The sequence below is a fragment of the Hyla sarda genome, chromosome 2 (assembly GCF_029499605.1).
Source record: "Hyla sarda isolate aHylSar1 chromosome 2, aHylSar1.hap1, whole genome shotgun sequence".
NCBI classification, from domain to species: domain Eukaryota; kingdom Metazoa; phylum Chordata; class Amphibia; order Anura; family Hylidae; genus Hyla; species Hyla sarda.
The window spans coordinates 118,201,205-118,223,509 of record NC_079190.1 but is presented as its reverse complement, the minus strand read 5'-3'; the positions used below and the strand labels follow the sequence as shown (position 1 = coordinate 118,223,509).

Below are 22,305 nucleotides of genomic sequence, written 5' to 3'. Positions count from 1 at the left end.
GTTTTAGAAGACAGGTCAGAGCTTGTGTAGATTTGAGACAAATTGAGGGCTTTGTGACAATTTGCACATGATAAATTCATGACCACTGCAAAACCTTAAAGGGGTACTCTGACCCTGAGACATCTTATCCCCTATCCAAAGTATAGGTGATAAGATGTCTCACCGCGGGAACCCCCACAATCTTGTAATCGCCACCCACCTGTTTGAACTGCACGCCGCGGTGCCAGCTCACAAACAGCCGGGTGGCGACCAGGGGGCCGGAGTATCATGTCTTCATGACTCCGACCCCGTGTGACGTCACCCTCCGCCCCCGCTATGCAAGTCTATGGGAGGGGGCGTGACGGCCGTCACGCCCCTCCCATAGACTTGCATAGCGGGGGGGGGGGGGGGTGACGTCACACGAGGCGGATTCGAGAAGTCAAGATACTCCAGATGGATAGGGGATAAGATGTCTCAGGGCCGGAGTACCCCTTTAACCAGACTATGACATATATACACAGTGTTAGAAAGAGAATCAAAAACAAAATTTGCAATGAAAAGTCTCTAAACAGCAGCTAAGAGAGATCGTGCAACAAATCAACACCACAAAAACAGGGTAAAACCAATCATACATTTCCCCATTGTGCAGCCATAATGACACATCACTGGTGGAGAGTTATCATTGTTGTTAATAAAGTATGTGCATTTAAGCAAAAAACAATAAATCACTTCAGAACACCATTTTGTATGATTCCTCCGCACCAAAAATGTGTGACTTTTTGAAAGTGCCTTCTAAAGGCAATATTTGTTACCACTACAAAGTGAAAACTAAAATTGACTTTTAAGAGTGAAGGTAGATAGTGGAAAAGCAATAATAATATATTTGTCAAAAACTGAAATGGAGCTGATATCAGAGAGGAGAGTAGATAACATTTAAAAAAAAGTTCCCTGGGACATTTAATGTTAATTTTACTATAATAGAAGGAGATTTATCATTCTTTTCAAACATATGGCTTTTATATGACAATTTTTTTAACTTACTTTTGCTTACATGCAACCTATTTATGAAATAGTCGCACGACCTTGATAAATAAATCGCATGTAAGCAAAACCCAGGAAACCCCCTTATAAAAGCCTTTTTTAAAGCAGAAAATGTTTCCTTTATGTTAATAGCCGAAGTTCTTTATCTACCCTTTATTACCAGTAGCGTTGCTAGAGAGTGACAGGGAGGGGGGAGTACCGCATGGGGTGACACGCTGACTGGCCTGCCTGGCACTAAGCACTCCAACTATCCCGCAACAACCCATCCACCCTCCTCAGAGATAAAAAAAAGTTTTAAAAACATACTATGCCGCACCATTAATATCCGAAATATGGCACGGTACGTTACCCACCCCAAAATGTGCATGAAGCTGTATTACTATGGATGTTTCTTTTTTTTAAGGAAACATTTTAGTGCCACATATGGATATTTGCGTAGTCAGTAAAAATTATTACACCATTATTTTGTGCCTTTTTCTATTTTAACACAACATTAATTTTTAAATTTAGTGGGTATGCCAGCGTGTACGTGTCCTAATATTAACAAGGTGTGCAGTGTGTATTTTCAACCTTAAAATTAATAGTTATTAGTTATATAATTAATTTTTCTATAATTAACATTAACATTAATGTAGCAGCTTTGTTTCATGATGCAGAACAAGAAGAGTTGTTAAAGTGGGTGTTAATGTCCTTTTCTGCTGATGTAGGCACTTTCTGTAAGCCAGGTTGGACCTGGAATACATATGCGACTTTTAAATGAAGATGCAACTTTTTTTCTTCATAAATAGCGACTATAGCATTTGATAAATACATGACCACTGCAAAGTAAAAAAAAAAAATTACTACGTGAGCAGATTTCAGAAATGTGCTTTGGAATAAGCAAAAATCTAAAAGTCGCAGCATGTATAGAAAATCGCAAGTACATGCGACTTTTTTTACACAAAAAAAAATCTTGATAAATCTCCTTCATAGGGGGACATTTATCAAAGCATTTAGTAGACTTTTTCGCAAAAAAGTCGCACGTGCGACTACTCTCTTTTTTCTGCGACTTTTTGATTTTGCAAAATAAAAATCTTGCTTACCAAAGCAAAAAGTGATTTTTGACTTGCAGTGGTCAGAGATTTATTAAGTGCGAAAGTCGCAAAAAATTCGCAACACATGAAAAAACCTACTAAATTTACTCCAGCTCAGACATGGAGCAGAAAAAGCCACTACCAAAGCAAAAAAAGAAAACTTGCTTAAGTGAAATAAATGAAAGCAGTTGATAAATAAGTCGCACATAAACAAAAAAATTTTAAGAAAAAAAATAACTAAAAAAAAGGAATACAAAAGCAAACATTGATAAATGTCCCCCCATAGTGTTTAACAGTTGGAACAGCTAGGCCATACAGAAATAAATTGTGCAGAAATGGTGAGTGGACTCAGAGACTCATCAACTAATGATGTCTTACAAATCCAGAGAACTACAGATCATCTAAAGGCTCAAAAAGAGGTTTACATTTGATTTTTCCAGTGAATCTGGCATAATTAATATACTTTCATATCTCAAAGAGCAGAAGAGCAACCAATTGATGTGTAGTTTGAGGGAAAATTATTCAGTATATCTTTTTGGGGGGGCATTCCCATCATGATTAGTGCCTTCCGGACACAGATACATCGTCAGAAGCTCACAGTCAGCTGCCCACGTATCCATGCCAGGATGGGCACAGGCCCCATTTAAACCAATGACCCGAGCGTTTGCAAGTTTTCGCTTAGACTAAAAAATGCGGTAGACCATTTTAAAAAGTAAGAGACAAAGCTCATATATGCTCAGAAAATCACCCAAACATACCGTAGTTACTAGGGGGGAGATTTATCAATATGGTTTAGATTTATCAAAACCTGTGTAAAGGAAGAGTAGTGAAGTTGCCCATGGCAACCAATCAGATTGCTTCTTTCATTTTTAAAGAGGCCTGTGAAAAATGAAAGAAGCAGTCTGATTGGTTGCTATGGGCAACTCAGTAACTTTTCCTCTGGACAGGTTTTGATAAATCTCCCCCTATGGGGGAGATTTATCAAAACCTGTGCAGAGGAAGAGTGGTGCAGTTGCCCATAACCACCAGATAGCTTCTTTCATTTTTCACAGGCCTCTTTAAAAATGAAAGAAGCAATCTGATTGGTTCGCAGCCTTTTTTTTTTTTTTTGCTGTGTTTTTGGCTTCTGTGCACCAAATTTATTAAAACAGTGGAAGACTTTGATAAATTTTGCACAAGTGAAAAATCATCTCAAAACTTGCTATAGGATGCCATTTTTCTAAGCTATGGCAGAGGTGGTATGATTTAGCATTTTTTTTAACGTTTGCACAATGTTTTTGCACCTTTTTAAAAAAGACGCAATTAGTAAATCTTGTCCATTACAAAGTCAAAATTGAAGCACTGCATTTCACAGTCACTTTTGCCAAAGTTGTCTATTTTAAAATTGCACAACATTTTTGCACAATATATTTCTGAGAGTATTTTACTTTGAATCATAAGATAGTGGAGATCACTTATTTTATAGAAAGGATATCAAGGTAATCCCCCTCAGTGAGAACATTTAGAATGGCCAACATATGTAAAGGAGAACTTCAGCCAAAACTAACTTATCCCCTATCCACAGGATAGGAAATAAGTAGCTGATCGCGGAGGTCCGGCCACAGGGACCCGGAACGGGACCCGGCTCTGAGTGAGGAGCACGTGCTGCAGACTGCACATGCTCCATTCATTTTTATGGAAGCACCAAAGAGACCCAAGTACAGCATTTGGGAATCTCTGGTGCCTCCATAGAAATGAATGGAGCCTGTGGATAGAGGATAAGTTAGTTTTGGCCAGAGTTCTCCTTTAAATGTCTGACTGGTTCACCTATGATACTTCAGGGCAATCTATATGGTGCAGTAGAGCATGTAGCTGCACTACAAATGTGCAGCTGCAGGAAGGGAGACAGCTACCCATGCAGAAGACAGAGATGTGTTCTACATGTTTTCAATGCCATGTACAGATGAATATGAAATACTTACTCTACACATACTATACAGTCATAAACACAATAAATGTGCAAAAATGTCAAAACAAAATATATTATTTGATTGATGAAAGAGCTCACCAAGAAGTCCAGCCACCTCGTATGCCTTTTTCTGTTCTATTGTTTCATAGTTCAATGCTTCAAAGAAAATATCCAGTACCAGAATGTTCTCCCTGTTAGAGACAGTAAATTGAAAAAAGAATGGGGGAGATTTATCAAAACTTGTCCAGAGGAAAAGTTGCTAAGTTGTCCATAGCAACCAATCAGATCCCTTCTTTAATTTTTGAAAATGCCTGTGAAAAATTAAAGAAGCGATCTGAATGGTTGCTATTGGCAACTCAGTAATTTTTACTCTTGACTGGTTTTCATAAATCTCACTCACTGTGTGTAACATAAATCTGTTGTGAGAAAGGTTTAAAGAGATTATCCATGTTTTAGAATAAAATTTGTTTAAAAGTGAAAAATGAGCGTGGATCTTCTAAATAAATAATAATGGGTTGTATGTATCAATAATGGTGTAGCAATGTGTGATTTTAGGTATGTTTTTTTGCGTCAAATGGAGCATACTTGCACCAAAATTATTAATTGTCGTACACAGGTTTGTAATTTTGGCACAAATGTAGCCCTACAAAAGGCGCAGACCACAGAATTCCAGGCAGTAAATCTGACTTTGGGACATTCTATTGTTGTAGCTATTTTCTCTGTCACTTTATTCATTGTGTAGATTTGCGCCTAAATAAAGGTATTTGCGCCTAAACCTGCGCCAAATTGAAAAGTCGCAATTAATGAATTCCAGACCAAAGAATGATTGTAACTGAAATCACGACTAACAAAGTGAAATCAGTGATTTTGTTCTAAACCATTTGGCGCAATTGTTTGTCGCAAAAAGTGACATAAAAGGAAATTTGAGACAAATCACCTTTAAAACAACAGGGTAAAATCCTTCATACGTACCCCCCCCCCCCCCCCTGTGTCTAGAGTGCACAGTATTTTGTACTATACTACATGTGCTATCTGTACAATTTGTGAGGTCTGATAACCCCATTAAAGTATCCCTGTCACTATAGAAGACTTTTTACATGTTGCAAGAACCAACCTCTAGATATAACCGCCATAAGTGTGATGCAGCACTCCTTACTTTCTGGCTGGGCTGGCCGTAATCTTCTGCAGATGGATGAAGATTGCAGCCAGCAGAGAAGTGAAGTGCTCTACCATGTGCTGGCTATATCTGGAGATTGGTGGGGGTCTGATTACTCAGACCCTGACTGTCCAAACTTTTGACTTGTCCCTCCGACATGTACAATTTTGTGTAATGACAGGGACGCTCTAAGGATAGTGATCAGTCAAGCAACTATATTTAAAAAACTTAACCAAAACAAACAAACAATGACATTTAATTGTTTTGGATTCAATCCAAAATCTAGAATGTGTCCAGCCCATCAGCTAATAAGCTTTAATTAAAATGCATAATATCTATAGACAGCGTAATTTGTTTGAGAATTTATTTCAAAGCTACATTAAAATGTAAAGAGAATCAGTCACAGCGGGCTGTCTTTACAGTATCTGAAAGTCTGCCTGCATGGCAGCCGGAAGCTGTACCAGGCAACTTGAATCTTCACAGAGTTGTAAAGAACAAAAAAAAAAAAAGACTTCTCACAGAGATAGCAAAAGGACTCCTAGTTTGAAATAAAATATGACAATGCTTTGTTAGTATCCCCACATGATGATAGATACTTCTAAAAGAAAAAAAAAGTGAAAAAATACCCCAAAATAACCCTTTCTGCTAATAACAAATTTTCATTATAATCTTTTGTGGCACCATAGCTTCTTTATAAAGGTTTAATAGAACCAACATCTAAATATTAAGAGAAGAAAAACAATCTGGCTGTTAATCTAGTGCTCTGCTCCCGTCGGTGTGCTTCTTATCCTGGTGCGCACAACCACCAGGTTACCTTCAGTTCATGTGGCCTGGTCCATTCTCCCTCACACTGCCATGATGATACTGTTGTTCCTGGCTCTGCTCAACCAATCTTTAATAATCGCCTAGTAAATGAGGCAGCTCATCTATCCGAATCCACCCTCTGAGTAATAAGGTTCTATTTGACTAGTGTCCTGTAAAGTTGTTTGCATGCTGTTTTATTACTGTGTTTAATTCCAGCCTGTTTACTGAACCCTTCTTTGCCTATTGTTTTGTACCTTGTTATATGGTTGTGTCTGACTCTGTCTTCTGAACCTGTGCTTCCTGCCCTGGCCAGTTGCTTAACTCTACCAGCTCAGACACCAGCCTATATCTGGACTCCCCTCTTTATGATCACTCGCACTTCTCATCTGTGTTTGCCAGTGTCAACTGCCACCTATGAAGGAACCATGGTGGCCCCCTGCAGCGAAGTCCACATCCCTATAGAGGGTTTAAAGTGAAAAAATCAGGGGACCTCTCAAGGCCTGCTGGACTTTACTGATAGAATAAGTTTGAAAATGTCAATAAAATAGACAGCTACACTGCTCAAAAAAAATAAAGGGTGCACTAAGGTAACACATCCTAGATCTGAATGAATGAACTAATCACATGAATACTTTAGTCTTTACATAGTTGAATGTGCTGGCAACAAAATCACAAAAAAGTGATCAATGGAAATCAAATTTATCAACCCATGGAGGTCTGGATATGGAGTCACACTCAAAATCAAAATGGAAAACCACACTACAGGCTGATCCAACTTTGATGTAATGTCCTTAAAACAAGTGTGTGTGGCCTCCACGTGCCCGTATGACCTCCCTACAATGCCTGGGCATGCTCCTGATGAGGTGGAGGATGGTATCCTGAGGGATGCCCTCCCAGACCTGGATTAAAGCATCCACCAACTCCTGGACAGTCTGTGGTGCAACATGGCATTGGTGGATGGAGCGAGACATGATGTCCCAGATGTGCTCAATCGAATTCAGGTCTGAAGAACGGGCAGGCCAGTCCATAGCATCAATGCCTTCCTCTTGCAGGAACTGCTGACACACATCAGCCACATGAGGTCTAGCATTATCTGGCATTAGGAGGAACCCAGGGCCAACTGCATCAGCATATGGTCTCACAAGGGGTCTGAGGATCTCATCTCGGTACCTAATGGCAGTCAAGCTACCTCAGGCAAGCACATGAAGGGCTGTGCGGCCCCCCAAAGAAATGCCACCCCACACCATTACTGACCCACCGCCAAACTAGTCATGCTGTAGGATGTTGCAGGCAGCAGAATGTTGTCCACGGCATCTCCAGACTCTGTCACATGTGCTTAGAGTGAACCTGCTTTCATCTGTGAAGAGCACAGGGCGCCAGTGGTGAATTTTCTAAACTTGGTGTTCTCTGACGTCAGTCCCTCATTCCACCCGCTTGGAGTCTGTTTCTGACCGTTTGAGTGGACACATGCACATTTTTGGCCTGCTGGAGGTCATTTTGCAGGGCTTTGGCGGCGCTCCTCCAGCTCCTCCTTGCACAAAGGTGGAGGTAGCGGTCCTGCTGCTGGGTGGTTGCCTCCTCCACATCTCCTGATGTACTGGCCTGTCTCCTGGTAGCGCCGCCATGCTCTAGAGACTACACTGACATACACAGCAAACCTTCTTGCCACAGCTCGAATTGATGTGCCACCCTGGATGAGCTGCACTACCTGAGCCACTTGTGTAGCTTTTAGACTCCGTCTCATGCTACCACTAGAGTGAAAGCACCGTCAGCATTCTAAAGTGACCAAAACATCAGCCAGGAAGCACAGGATCTTAGAAGTGGTCTGTGGTCACCACCTGCAGAGCCACTCCTTTATTAGATTGGAGTTACATTGTATTGTTTAAGTGTTCCCTTAATTTTTGAGCAGTGTATATGTAAATGTTAAGCTCTAACCAGACTATGAATATGCCTCACTGATCCCAAAACTATATATAACATAACCAAAGGATTCATCTAATTTTTTTATTCAAACAGCTGCCAAACTTATAGGTAGAAGTAGGTTGTGGTTAGACAACTGTTGAAAGAATAATCATTTTAAAGATGCAGCCATTCACTTTTTAGTCCATTTAGGCCATTACAGTTCTTCAGGCTGGCTATACATGATCAATGACACTGGGTGAAGAATGAACAGCCTTTTAAGGAATTTTGCAAGAATATTCTGACAACATTGTTTCCTGAAAGATCAATCAGACAATTTTTTCGAGACAATGACACTTTGTGATCGCTCAGCTGAAACGATTACTCGATGTTAAAATTCATCCGACAAACAATGAATGTGAAAGAAACAAGAGGAACATGCTTACCCATCTTGCAAAACTCAGTGTACCCTCTTGTTCATCATAAAATGTAATATGCTATGCACAAAACATCCCATTTGAGGGATCTACAGTATGATAGGCAAACCAAACGCATCCATATCCATATTACAAGGCAGATATTTACATAATCATAATGACTGTACATACAACTGTTTGCGGATCTGATTGTACTTGTATAAAACTATAAAAGAAAAACAAAGCCACCAAACCAGAGAATATCTAGAATATCTTTAAATAACCAAAATATACTATTACCTGTGATTGTACAACTACCAAGTGGTAATCTTTGTTTGCATAATATCACACTGTATTTACTATTTTGGCACACATTTGTTAACCCCTTAAAGGGGTACTCCCGTGGAAAACTTTTTTTCTTAAATCAACTGGTGCCAGAAAGTTAAACAGATTTGTAAATCACTTCTATTAAAAAAATCTTTCCAGTACTTTTTAGGTGCTGTATACTAAAGAGAAATACAAAAAAAGAAATGCATTTCCTGTGATGTACTGACCACAGTGCTCTCTGCTGACCTCTGCTGTCCATTTTAGGAACTGCCCAGAGCAGCATATGTTTGCTATGGGGATTTTCTCCTTTTCTGGACAGTTCCTAAAATGGACAGCAGAGGTCAGCAGAGAGCACTGTGGTCAGGACATCACAGGAAATGCATTTCTTTTTTGCATTTCTCTTTAGTATACAGCCCCTAAAAAGTACTGGAAGGATTAAGATTTTTTAATAGAAGTGATTTACAAATCTGTTTACCTTTCTGGCACCAGTTGATAAAAAAAAAAAAAAAAAAAGTTTCCACGGGAGTACCCCTTTAAGGATAAAGGCCATTTTTTGCCTAGAAACAAACGGCCAGTTTTCCTTTTTGTATTTTCCTTTTTTTCTCCTGGCATTTTAAAAGCCATAACTCTTTTATTGTTCAAACCACAGACCCGTATGAGGGCATGTTTTTTTGTGATACCAATTGTATTTTGTAATAAAAAATGTTAACATATAATTTTTGGTGCAACCGAAAAAATATTATTTGTAGCAGGAAATCAAGAAGAAATTTAGCAACTTTTGTGTTTTGTCATTTTTAGGCATTACACATTACTGTAAAACTAACATATTCTCTTTATTCTATGGGTCAATACGATTAAAATTATACCCATAGTTACATGTTTTTCTATTGTACTGCTTATAAACAAAGTCAAACTTTTTTTTAACAAAATAAGTATGTTTAAAATTGGCCTTTTCTGACCTCCCATAGCCTTCTTATTTTTCTGTATTCTTGGCTGTATGAGCGCTCATAATATGCTCTGTGATCTGATGTTTTTATTTGTACCACAGAATTGTTTATGTGACTCTTTAATCACTAACTTTGATCATTAACATTATGTTTTAATACACGTGGCTATACCAAAAATGTTGATTTATTTTTTTCTTTTAAATTTTTTTATGTGTAAATTGGAAATGGGGGGAGACTTCATTTTTATTGGGGGAGGGGCTTATTCACATTTATGGAAACTTTGAGTTTTGGCTTTACATATAGTCCGGCAATCCTTGAGATTTAAAACATTCTGAATAAGTTTTCCTTCAGTGAACTCTTCAACACAAGCAGGTCCTTGTCAGCATCTATTCCCGTCTCAACACCTTCATACACATTGCTTATTAGGTCACCCTCTGGGCCATCTCTAAGATTTAGCAAATTGTTGTCAGAAAAGCTGTGGCCTATGTCAAAACCTTCCAACTCTGCGTCTGAAGGCCTGTCATAACAACACAAGCGCAAACCACAATTTAACCTGTTTTCTAAGGGTAGCCTCCTTCATATCCATCTATTCCAAAGTAACATCATAGCAGACCTGTAGGGCTAGATGTCAGCACATGGCTGTCAGGATTCATCAGTTATCATACAGTTGTTCTTGTTTCAAACTCTGGATGACACCATTCCTTTCCCATCTGTTTCAATAAAAATGCTACATTTGAAGGAACATTATAAAGATTTACCAGTTTGGAAGTTCTAAAGCTGGTGTGTATTTGCCTTACAGTTATCCAAAAAGAGGGTAGCCTTGATATCGATGAATTGGGGGAAAAACAGAAAAATAACCAAAAAAACATATAATATGCACAATTGGCATATAAAACAAGTGAACAAGGTGTTTTATGTTTCCACTGCACCCGTTTTATTACTTGACGTAGTGTTTCCCAAACAGAGTGATCCAGCTGTTGCAAAACTACAGTAGTTTTACAACAGCTAGAGGCACCCTGGATGGAAAACACGAGGTACGGAGGTGCAGGCATCAACAGCATAATGCCATCTAAGAGAAGGTCCTTTTCCTTACTTTGCCTGTGGTTTGTGAAGTTATATTTTTGCTGTCTTGTAATGCCGGTGGACAGTCGAAGGGGGCGGCTGGCTCTTGCAGCGGTACACTTCCTCCCACCCTAACCCGCTCCCAGCATGGAGCCCTGTACGTCAATCCTGCGGGACCAGCAAAGTAAGGAAAAGGACCTTTTCTTAGATAGCATTATGCACTAACTGATGATGCCTGCACCTCCTATAAAGTTAACTGTACAGTGATTTCATATTCCCCGCAGAAGTGCAGTGCTGACCCAAAAAATAAGCTACAAATGCTTTAACGCTGGCGTTATGAGATATGTATCTCGTTTTTTGCTTAACAACAAATCAGAGCTCGATTCATTGATGGCAGGATTAATCGACAACAACAAATCAATTCAGCCCTACATTTGACAGATTTGTTATTATTGTCTTTAATTTGAACAACTTAAAGGTAGATCAGCCAGGCAAAATGTGTGCCAAATGTGTCATGGTGCATGCTGAGTGATAGATTTGCTGCATCTGCATAGACATGTTAGACACTTTGTTCTTTCACCAGTTTTTTGTGCCAATCTTATGTACTTTAGATCTCATCTTAGCTATGTCCCCTTTACTACACATTTTAAAACTGTCTAGTGAGGTGCAAAAGGTATCTAAAATGCATTATTAATGTTGAATATGACATACATGTTAGCTTTGGTGCATTTTGTACATTTGGTTTAATAAAACATTTCCACTGTGTGTTCCAGTACTGTATGTGCATATACATTGTCAAGTGTGGAGCTTTTGTGGTAACATACCGTTGTTTAACTGTAAATTAGATTATTGCATCCTAATGTATATTACTTTTCCTATAATCAAAGTAATTGGAAGTAAAGAGGAGAGTAGATTCTACATGGGCAAGCTGCTGTACTTCAAAGCAGAAGTGATAAATAAGATACAAGTATTGACATCACATACAAATGCAAACTCATCCATTACCTCTCAGGTGAAATCTCCATCAATCACATATTTCATGGATTTACAGAGTAGATGGGCTGCCTCTAATTGATACCAGAGGAACAAGGGTTGTAACAATTGGAACTGTAATCTATATTCAGTCTATTTCACCCAGAAGCATGGTAACTATTCAAAATGTTCAGGCATCTGTGAGTGTCCTGGATTAAACATTCTCTTATTATTTTTAGTTTTCTCATAAGGCGTCATGCACACAAGACTATGAAAGAATAGTGCCAACTTATACTGTATTCATGACAATTATTATGACTCTTTGGGTACTGTAAGAGTTCCATGTACATTCCTTTATACATTATGAAATACAGCACCTCTTTGAGATCCAATAGATCCCAGCACTTTTTTTAACATATGGTGGAACCTGCAGTACATATAAGAAGAACACCTCCAAACAAATGACTGCAAAAAGAAAGCGTAGGAAGAGTAATAATAGTTATTGCTGTAGCTGGTGTGCCTCTTTTTCAGAACTTGGGGTATAGAAAAATGGGTCTAACATCTGTGACATAACTTTCAAGGCTCCATTACTTTGCTTTAGTTTAGTAAATTGGGGGTCATGCAAACCAATGAAAAGATATTTTCCAGGGTTAGAAAAACATGACCTTATATGGGTTGTGAACTACATCTTGGCTGCACTGAAGTGTTTGGTGCTGATCTGCAATACTACACACAACTTATGCATAGCTGTGGCACTGTTTTAAAAGAACCTCTTTAAACTGGTTGTCCAGTTGATGTCACTCCTGCTGGGGAATGCCCCTTCACAGTCTGTGAATCTGACTGAGCAGAAAATACAGAGCAATATCAAGGTAGTTACTGCCGGTGTGAGGTGGAATTTTGCACCCCGTGAAGACTTGCATCCGCTCCTCCCCCAGCCCTCCGAAGATTTCCAAGGCTAGAGCTGGGTGAGGGCAGTGCAAGGGGAGAGAAAAGGTACATGCCCCCTCCCTCATCTCCCCTCCCTGAGCTTGGGAGGACGCCGGTCTCCACAGAGAGAGAGAGTACACGACCCCTCCCTCATCTCCCTGAGCTCGGGGGGATGCAGGTCTCCATGGTGAGAAAAAAGCCAGAGCAGGGGGAGAGAGGAGGAGCACGGCTCCCGCATCTCCCCTCTCGTACACAGACAGAGCTCAGACAGGGGAGATGAGGAGCACTGCTCTGGCTTCTTTATCCCTGTGCAGACATGCATCCTTCGAGGGGAGGGGAGATGAGGGAGGGGGCGTGTACCTCCTTTCTCCCCTTCCTCTGCCCTCCCCCAGCTCTTGCTTCGGAAATCTTCGGAGGGCTGGGGGAGGAGCGGACGCAAGTCTTCATGGGGGCGCAAAATTCCACCTCACACCGGCCCTGCAAGTAGTCCCCTGGGCAGGGAGCTCCTCTTACCTAGTCTGTTATTTCAGCCGGCAGTGACGCCCCTTCGGCTTGATTGGCGGGCCGCATCATCGTTCTGCTCCGTCTGTTCAGTGAGCAGAGCGATGATGCGGCCCATCAGTGAAGCCGAGGGGGCGTCACTGCTGCCCAAAGTAACAGACTAGGGAAGAGGCGCTCCCGCCCAGGGAACTACTTGCGGGGCTAGCGGTAACTAGTTTATAAGTTCATATCTTCACCATCCCTGGAGGCAAGAGCGTCCCCCAAGGATGGTGAGGATAAAGATTTTACCCTATATAACGCTTTGCCAAGCGTTATATAGGGTAAAATCTGATGATTGGTTCCCTTTAACAAGATCATGACAGGTACTCTTTAAAGAGGCTTTTGTGCTTGAGTGGCACCACAAGTGAACTACCATGAGGACCTATCCTGGGGATCCGTCATCAATTTTGAAAAAATGGATCACCCCTTTACAGAAGTTTTTCCAAGATTAGAAAAATATGACTGCTGTGCATACATTTTGCGTGGTAATGTGGATCAGAACCAAACACTTCAGTGTATGCAAGTTGCATTACCAAACACAGCTCATAGACAGGTATGGCCATGTTCTTCAAACTTTGGAAAACTTCTTTAAAATGATCTGCATTACCCCAGTGGCTGTTTACTAATTTGATGCAATCAGATTGAGTCAGAATTGTTAAGTTATGCAATAAACGTTAGGCCTTTCGCCTAAGTTCTTCTTAAGAAACACAATTCAATAACTATTATCACTGTTTCTACAATTTGCCTTGCCTATGTAAGTCTGTACTGAAGGGCTGGGATGATGAGAGTGCATCTTGAAAGCTTGCCCTTTAAAATCTATCAAATATGGTTCTCAATTGTTTTGCACATGATTTATATACTTCCATTGTCTTTGCATTTAATTCCTTCTTCAGTATCTGCTTAAAATTGTAGAGAGCCTGAAATGATAAAAATATGCTTCAAAGGAAAAGAAATAGCTGACCTTTCCTCTGTGTGCGTGCTTAGAGCAGAACAGCAAACATCTGACCAGGGATGCTGATTTATCATTTCCCATATAGCTGAAAGACACATTTCCATGTAATGCCGAGCACAATTTATATAACAATGTCACTCAGCCGTCTACATAGAAATATCTGTATTTAGATAGTAAAAAATACATGGCAGACATTCCAGTTTCTTCAAATATGATAGCTGCTGATATTTTAGTATAATTTCCAGGGACACTTGGCTGTGTTTGCATTGAAGTCAGTCCAGAGCTCTTCTGTTTCCAAGGAGTCTGCTCTGCTGTAAACGGCATTGTAAAATCTTTAATTACATTTTCATAGTCTGTTTTGTATTTGCGCTGTTGTTTTGTTTATTTAAGGGGCCATCCCTTTCTATATCTCCCATTATATGGAGGTCGGCTGAGTGTGATTTTCCTCTGTAAGAGTGGCGTCACATATTATATAAAAGTCTGTCAAAGCCACCAAAGGAGGATACTTCATCTCTCCCCCAAGGGCAGAGGTTGAGAGAAAGTAAGATCAGGCAAGCTAGATTGTTCCTTCGGGAGATAGGCTGCTGCCAAAGAAATATGGCATCAGTTTATTCTCTCTTCCCATTGAAATCATATACTATGCAAACTGAGCAAGCACGTATATGAATGTCAGAGGAAACGGAAACATAGAAAAACAGAATGTGTCGGCAGATAAGAACCATTTGGCCCATCTAGTCTGCCCAATAATCTGAATACTATGAATAGTCCCTGGCCCTATCTTATATGAAGGATAGCCTTATGCTTATCCCATGCATGTTTAAACTCCTTCACTGTATATGCAGCGACCACTTCTGCAGGAAGGCTATTCCATGCATCCACTACTCTCTCAGTAAAGTAATGCTTCCTCATATTACTGCATGAACCTTTGCTCCTCTAATATAAAAATGTTTGTGTTCTTGCAGTAGTTTTGCTTCTTTTAATATCCTCTCCTCCTTTACCGTGTTGATTTTCTTTATGTATTTGAAAATTCATATCCCCTCTGTCTCGTCTTTCTTCTAAACATGTTAAGGTCCTTTAAACTTCCCTGGTAAGTTTTATCCTGCAATCCATGTACTAGTTTAGTATCTTCTCTGAACTCTCTCCAAAATATTTATATTCTTCTGGAGATATGGTCTCCAGTACTGTGCACGAGTGAGGTCTCACCATTGCTCTGTACAGCATCATGAGCACTTCCCTCTCTACTAATACCTCTCCCTATACACCCAAGCATTATGCTTGCATTAAATACATATTTGAGATTTAACGTAACTGTACCCCCGTGGGTATTCTGGTCCGCACCGCTCGCCGGGCGGAGACCATGATGCCTGCTGAAATAATACAGCAGGCATCCTGTGACAACGTCTGGGGGGGATTTGCAGTGATTCCTGGTCAATAGGGACCCCGGTGACCCCGAGACGGCACCTATCATCCTTTAGCAGCAGGAGTGAGGTGGCACTGTTGCCACCTCACAATCTTCCTGATTTGTTGTCCATTACCGGCCAACTAATCAGGACTCCTGCTGTGGGGGGTGTCCCTAAAGGCACCCGCTACCGCCCTGGAGGGCGAGAGTGGGTGCCGGGAGTCATTACCTGGACTAGGGGCCTCCGATCCCCGGCATCAGCGGAGGGATCGGGGTCCCAGGAGCAGAGTCAGTGGCGGCGGCAGGCAGGCAGGAGGAGGAGCCCAGCAGGCGGAGGTAAGGCTGGCCTTCTGCTGTTGCTTAGCAACAACTCCCAGCATGCACAAAAGGGCATGCTGGGAGTTATTGTTATGCAACAGCAGAAGGCACAACTTCAACTCCCGACATGCCCTTTGGTAGTTTGTGAATGCTGAGGGTTGTAGTTATGCAACAGCTGGAGGCATATTTTTTTTGAAAAAGTGTGCCTCCAGCTGTTGCATAACTACAACCCCCAGCATGCACGGATAGCAAGGGGCATGCTGGAAGTTGCAGTAGTTTGCCTCCAGATGTTGCATGACTACAAGTCCCAGCATGCCCTTTGGCTGTAAGTGCATGCTGAGAGTTGTAGTTTTGCAACAGCTGGAGGCACACTGGTTGCGAAACACTGAGTTAGGTAACAAACTCTCAGGGTTCTGCAATCAGTGTGCCTACAGCTGTTCCATAACTACAACCCCCAGCATGCATGGGCAGCCAAAGGGCATGCTGTGAATTTTAGTATTATGCCTCCAGCTGTTGTATAACTACAAGTCCCAGCATGCCCTTCGGCTGTAAGTGTATGCTGAGAGTTGTAGTTTTGCAACAGATGAAGGCACACTGCTTACGAAACACAGAGTTTGTTACCTAACTCAGTGTTTCCCAACCAGTGTGCCTCCAGCTGTTGCAAACTACAACTCCCAGTATGCACTGATAGACCATGCATGCTGGGAATTGTAGTTTTTCAACAGCTGGAGGTACACTGATTGCGAAACACTGAGTTAGGTGACAAACTCTGTGTGGAAGTTGTCGTTTTGCAATAGCTAGATGTTTGCCCCCCATGTACAGGGTACATTCACACAGGCTGGAGTTAATAGTGAGTTTCTCACTGCAAGTTTGAGCTGCGGCAAATTTTCCTCTGCAGCTCAAACTCCCAGCAGGAAACTCGCTGTAAACCCACGCCCGTGTGAATATACCCTAGAAACACTTCACTACACCTATACAAAATAAAAAGTAAAACACTACATATACACATACCCCTACACAGTTACTCCCCCCCCCCCAATAAAAATGAAAGACGTCTGGTACTGCACTGTTTCAAAACCTGAGCCTCCAGATTTCCCTAGGATATTGTAGCAACTGAGGGAGATTCTTGAATTTCCCATTACATTAACGTAGTTAAAATATACCTGTCACGTAAACCCACAGCTCATTTTGGCCTTAAGGACACAATTATATTTTTTGGTGTCCATTGCATTCTAAGAAGTATAACTTTTTTTGCCATCTACAGACCAATATGAGGGTTTGTTTTTTGTGCGACCAATTCTACTTTGTAATGACACCTTTCATTTTAAAATGTATTGCGCAACCAAAAAATATTTGTTCAGGGAATTAAAAATAAGACCACAATTTTGCAACTGTTATCCACCATAAGGTGATTTTAGTACATACCTGGCAGGCAGTAATGGACATGCTTAGGAAGGATCTGCGCTTGTCTTGGGGCAAAATGGCTATGTTGTGAGATTACCATAACACTGTGGCTAGCTTTTTTTGAACTGGTATTTCCTGTTTGACTTTTCTTTTTTTTTTTACTACAAATCCCATAATTCCATTTTCCTCCCTCCCACACATCAGCCACCGCACCTATTGAAACATAAATGAGCTGCATCCATTCAAAGACCTGTGGTTTTCAATCAGGGTGCCTACAGCTGTTGCATTAGTTGCAGATTGATCTCTCTCCCACCAAGCGATCCTTCCACCCATTAAAGCAGACAGGCTCTCTGTCATCAGCTGACTAGGGAGTCAGGTCTCGGCCGCATTGCAACCTGGGAAAAATCTGAGACAACAGTCATTTTGTATGCTGTTAAAAATAAATATTGGGGTGAAAATCACATAAGAAGTGTGATAAAATCATCACACACAGGTACAGACACTATATTATGAACTACAATAACTTTACAGCCCCTGTAGCTTAGTCAAATAAAAAAAATCCTGGAATACCCCTTTAAATAAATTAAAATGATACCCATGTTTATATGATTTACTATTATACTTCTTTTTTTTTAAATCTAACTTTTTTAACAAAATAACTATGTTTAAGATTGCCCTTTTCTGATCCCCTATAACGTACTTATTTTTCCATATACAAGGCTGTAGTTTTTATCCGTAAAATTTTTGTGTCGGTTGAACTTTTGGATAGCTTTGTTTCTCGGGGGCAGCGAGACAAAGCTTGCTGAGAGCTTTAAAGCATGCAAACAAGCACTTATGCCTACTTTTTCCTCTGATAGTGGGGTCATGGCACTGAGACACCGACAATCAAAACTTTTCACATTATCTGTGACAATATTACAAAAAATCACCACAGGGATTGTACCACAACTAGCCAAGTTCGATGTATGAACCAGCCAGATGGAATTTTATCCAGCAGCAAAATACAGTGTCAGCAATGTTTCGACCCTTACAATGCATGTGGGTCTTTGTCAGGCTCCTGTCTCCCTGTCATGTTAAATATGACAGGTAAACTTTAAAGGGGTTATATCTTATGATAGAAGGGGTGACCTGCTTGGATGATGTCGGAAAGCAGGCATGGCCTGATAATATGACACCAGAAAGGGACATGGCTTAGAAGGTGAGGACACTGAAGTCAATACAAAGTGTCACATGATCTCTGTTTCCGTTGGGAGGGGGAGAGGATAGAGAGGAGGTTTTTCTTCACTTATACCTATCACAGCATATTCCAACAGGTAAAAATGGCCCAGTGCAGGTAATAAGTGTATATTACAATTCAGCTGGTTTGGCCATGAGGAGACAAAATATTAATCACTTTTTCATTTTTGCTATGCAGAGTACCCCTTTAAGTAAAGACCTGAATCCATTAGAACTAATGAATCCCCTGGAAAAGATGGTTTCTCATATGGTGTCAATGGAAATGTTTAGAGGTACTGTCCTCAGCATTGTTAAGCATATTGGAAATAAAGACTAGGTACCAAGTTCTACTGTATAATGGAGGCTTTGATTGTTCAGATATTAAAAGCAGACAAGGACCCTTTATAAGTGGAGTCCTAGAAATGTAGTGGAGTCCACTCCAGTCTAGAACTAGTGGTCAGGCTGGTGTGTGTACATATATTGTGGATTCGTGGTCTGTAATCAAGACAACAAGCTGTCCACAAGTGAAAGAAGGTAGCAGTAACATTTTCCAAATTAATATATTTGAAAACATAATTAACTTGAAATGCCCTACAAGTTTGACTACATTAGTTGAGAATGCAAAAAAACACCTTAAAGGAAGTCATATATTTTTGTGCAAGCCATTATGTGCTAAAAAAGCTTGAACTTTATTTTTTATGGCACTCTCGTCACTTTTAGAAAAACTAAGGGGTGATTTATTGGTGGGGGGCAATGCATCACACATTGGTGGAAATTGTGGAAATCTTTGCAAGCTCATAGATAACATAGTGTTGTAATTACATTTCTGTTTCAGGCACATGGACATCCTCTTATGCACTAAATTTATTAAAGGAGTTTTCCGGTGAAAACTATCTTATCTCCAATCCACAAGATAGGGGAAAGTAGCTTATTGAGGGAGGTTGGACTCCTGCAACCCCCCCTGCAATCTTCAGAATGGGACCCTGGCTCTCAGTCTCAGTGAGGAGGACATGCTGTAGAAGGCAAATGCTCCATTCACTTTTATTGGAGCATCGGAGATGCCCGAGGCTGTACTCGGGGCTCCCATAGAAATGAATGGAGCGTGTGATATCTATAGCATGCACTCCTCACTGAGAGATGGGGTCCTGTTACAAAGAGTGCGGGGTCCGACTGCTGGATCTCCACGTGATCAGCTACTTATTCCCTATCCTATGGATGGGGATAAGGAAGTTTTCACAGACAATCCTTTTAAGAAGCATGTGCCTCTTTCACTCTGTTCAGGGGTTTTACTCTGATATCAACAGTCAGCCATGTTGAACTGGGCAGATACTGTATTAGTAATTTCAATAAATGATAATATGGAATTTCAGCTTTGTGGGATAAAATCTACTTCTGGTGGCAAAAGTAAAGTCTATGGGGGACATTTATCAAAGCATTTATTAGGTTTTTTTTTGCTTAAAATTGTCGCAAAAAAGTCGCACGTGCGACTACGCTCTTTTTTCTGCGACTTTTTGTATGTTCAGTGTCCTAAGCAAAAAATTTAAATCTTGCTTACCAAAGCAAACAGTGATTTTTGACTTGCAGTGCAGAGATTTAACAAGTGTGAAAGTCGCAAAAAAGTTGCATCGCATGAAAAAACCTACTAAATTTACTCCAGCTCAGACATGGAGCAGAAAAAGCCACTACCAAAGCAAAAAAAGAAAAAGTGCTTATGTGAACGAAATTTATCAACAGGCTGAAAGCAATTGATGAATAAGTCGCACATAAGCAAAAAAATAACCCGAAGCTGGAATTCCATTTATCATTTATTAAAGTTTAGTTACAGTGCTGAAGCCAGGGTAGTGGATCTATGTGAGGAGTGAGATCATGATAAGCTAAATTGCTTATATTCATCACAATATGAGAAAACTCAGTTTATATATGGCCAGTCAGCATAAAAAGAACTGAGCGGCCTGTCCAGTGGTCTTGCGATTCATTTTATGTGGTCAATTTGAAAATGTCCTGGTTTTATATAATCATGGAGAGGTTAACATTTAGAGTAAATCAGAAGATATATTGGTTTGTTCCTTCCCTTTCAATACAGAGACCCAATTTTCTGAAGCTTACTCCTGTGTTGTCACAATGTATTGCTCTGCTTCCTCTTTGACAGTCACTATCTGTATTCATGGGGGGTGGTGGATTGTTCTATACTCCTGTTGACCTTATAGCATCAGTAGATTGGAAACAGAGGAGCACAGCTTGAATGCACACTGACACATGGATAATGGTCAAATTCTCCTGGATTTGAGTTTTCTGCAGAAATGGAAGGTCCTCTTTAAGAAAAATAAATTATACAATATCTTTTATGGCTTTGTCACATTTCCACAGTTTAATAAAACATGCAATAAAGAGATCTTCTGTATGGAGTATTTCCACTGTCTGTGCCCAAGCTAGTTATCTGACAGATGAATGATTTATGGATTTACTTTATTATGCTACCAGAAATGCATATCTTCCAACAATAAAAGCACAAGAACAATGCAAAACCTATCTTAGAGAGTGTAACACCATAGCTTATTGAAGGCTATTCCTGCCTTCCAGAGTAGACATGGATCCTTTTATATGCACTGCTTTATTAATTCACAGTTTGTTATTCATGGGACATTAATATTCAGCCCTAAGCGTGCGGTAACTCAACACTTTGAGTGGCATATTGTCAACAGAGGAATGAAATCTCCTCCTATATGGTGAATCTTTAGTGCCAGGTTAATAATGTACTACGTTTCTTTCAGCATTAAACAGAAAAGGGGTTTATCCTGTTCCAACTGGACATGAAAAGTGTCAATCCGAATATAAAGTACATGGAGAATATTAATTAAAACATCTCGGTCAACTTTAAGATTCACACTTCGAAGCGTAATCCCTCCGCCGGACTTCAGCAATTCTACATAAGTCTAGACTTGGCTGGATGTTGTGAGATTTTAGGCTGCTTTCCTTGAGAATAGGCTTCAGTCACAAGGGGCTTTTAGTATGGTCTTCTTGTTTCAAAAGATACTAATATTTTACCACAAAAATTGTTCTGAAGGCTTTGTTAGACATATTAAATGAGCCTCTGCATATGTCTTGGGAGCTAGACCGAGAAGCAGGAGTCGTATCTGAGCTCAAGACTGATCCATTAAATGCCACAGCATGGGCTTACAAAATGGTCACTTTTAATTTTCTTTTATCACAGACTGTAATATGTTGTTGGTTTTTAACTTAGTTTTTTTCGATATCGAGTGATGGATCGGAGTGTTAGGGTAGCATGTGGTACGGTGTATAGCTTAGGGAATCTGTGCTGTATATTGTACTGTCATGCTTTGTACTATTGTAATTTATTGTATGATTTGTAATGACGACCGAATGACAAATAAAGCTCTTTCATTACCTTTAATTTTCTTCTATGCAAAATCTATCACTGTTCTGCAGAGACATTAATGGCAGCAATACTGTTAACTCTAGTGTGATTGTCCTGAGCCCTGTAAAAAGCTAGGACCAGAACTCCAACTAACTATCAATTAATTCACATACCACTGTATCTTTGTTTACACAAAAAGATGAACGGATGAAGGGATTACATAGTAGTTATATAAATGTCCAGTGCTTAGGTGCTGGTTACCACCATCACTCCCCTAACCAGAACCCCCTATACAGATTCTTAATATCTATGGAAATATAGTGGTGCTTTAAAATTTGATCGAAAGGACAGAAATGTGAAGAATGAGAAAAAGTAAATTACCCTCAATCTGTGTGGCCGTGGATTGGTGGAGCTTAAAGGGGACTCCGCTGCTCTGTTTGGAACAAACTGTGATGTCACGCCTCGCCCCCTCAATGCAAGTCTATGGGAGGGCTGTCACGCCCCCTTCCATAGACTTGCACTGAGGGGGCAGAGCATGACATCATGAGGT

At 40.4% G+C, this 22,305-nt stretch overlaps 1 protein-coding gene across 5 annotated transcripts in view; it reads right to left on the bottom strand.

The window, feature by feature from the left end:
* Positions 1–22,305, bottom strand: part of ASIC1 (acid sensing ion channel subunit 1) — a 355,544-nt gene that overhangs the window by 6,667 nt on the left and 326,572 nt on the right. For all 5 annotated transcript variants that reach the window (XM_056555379.1, XM_056555377.1, XM_056555378.1 and 2 more), the window contains one exon: positions 4,141–4,232. In XM_056555379.1, the coding sequence (XP_056411354.1) occupies positions 4,141–4,232 (92 nt within the window). The remainder of the gene's footprint in view (positions 1–4,140; positions 4,233–22,305) is intronic.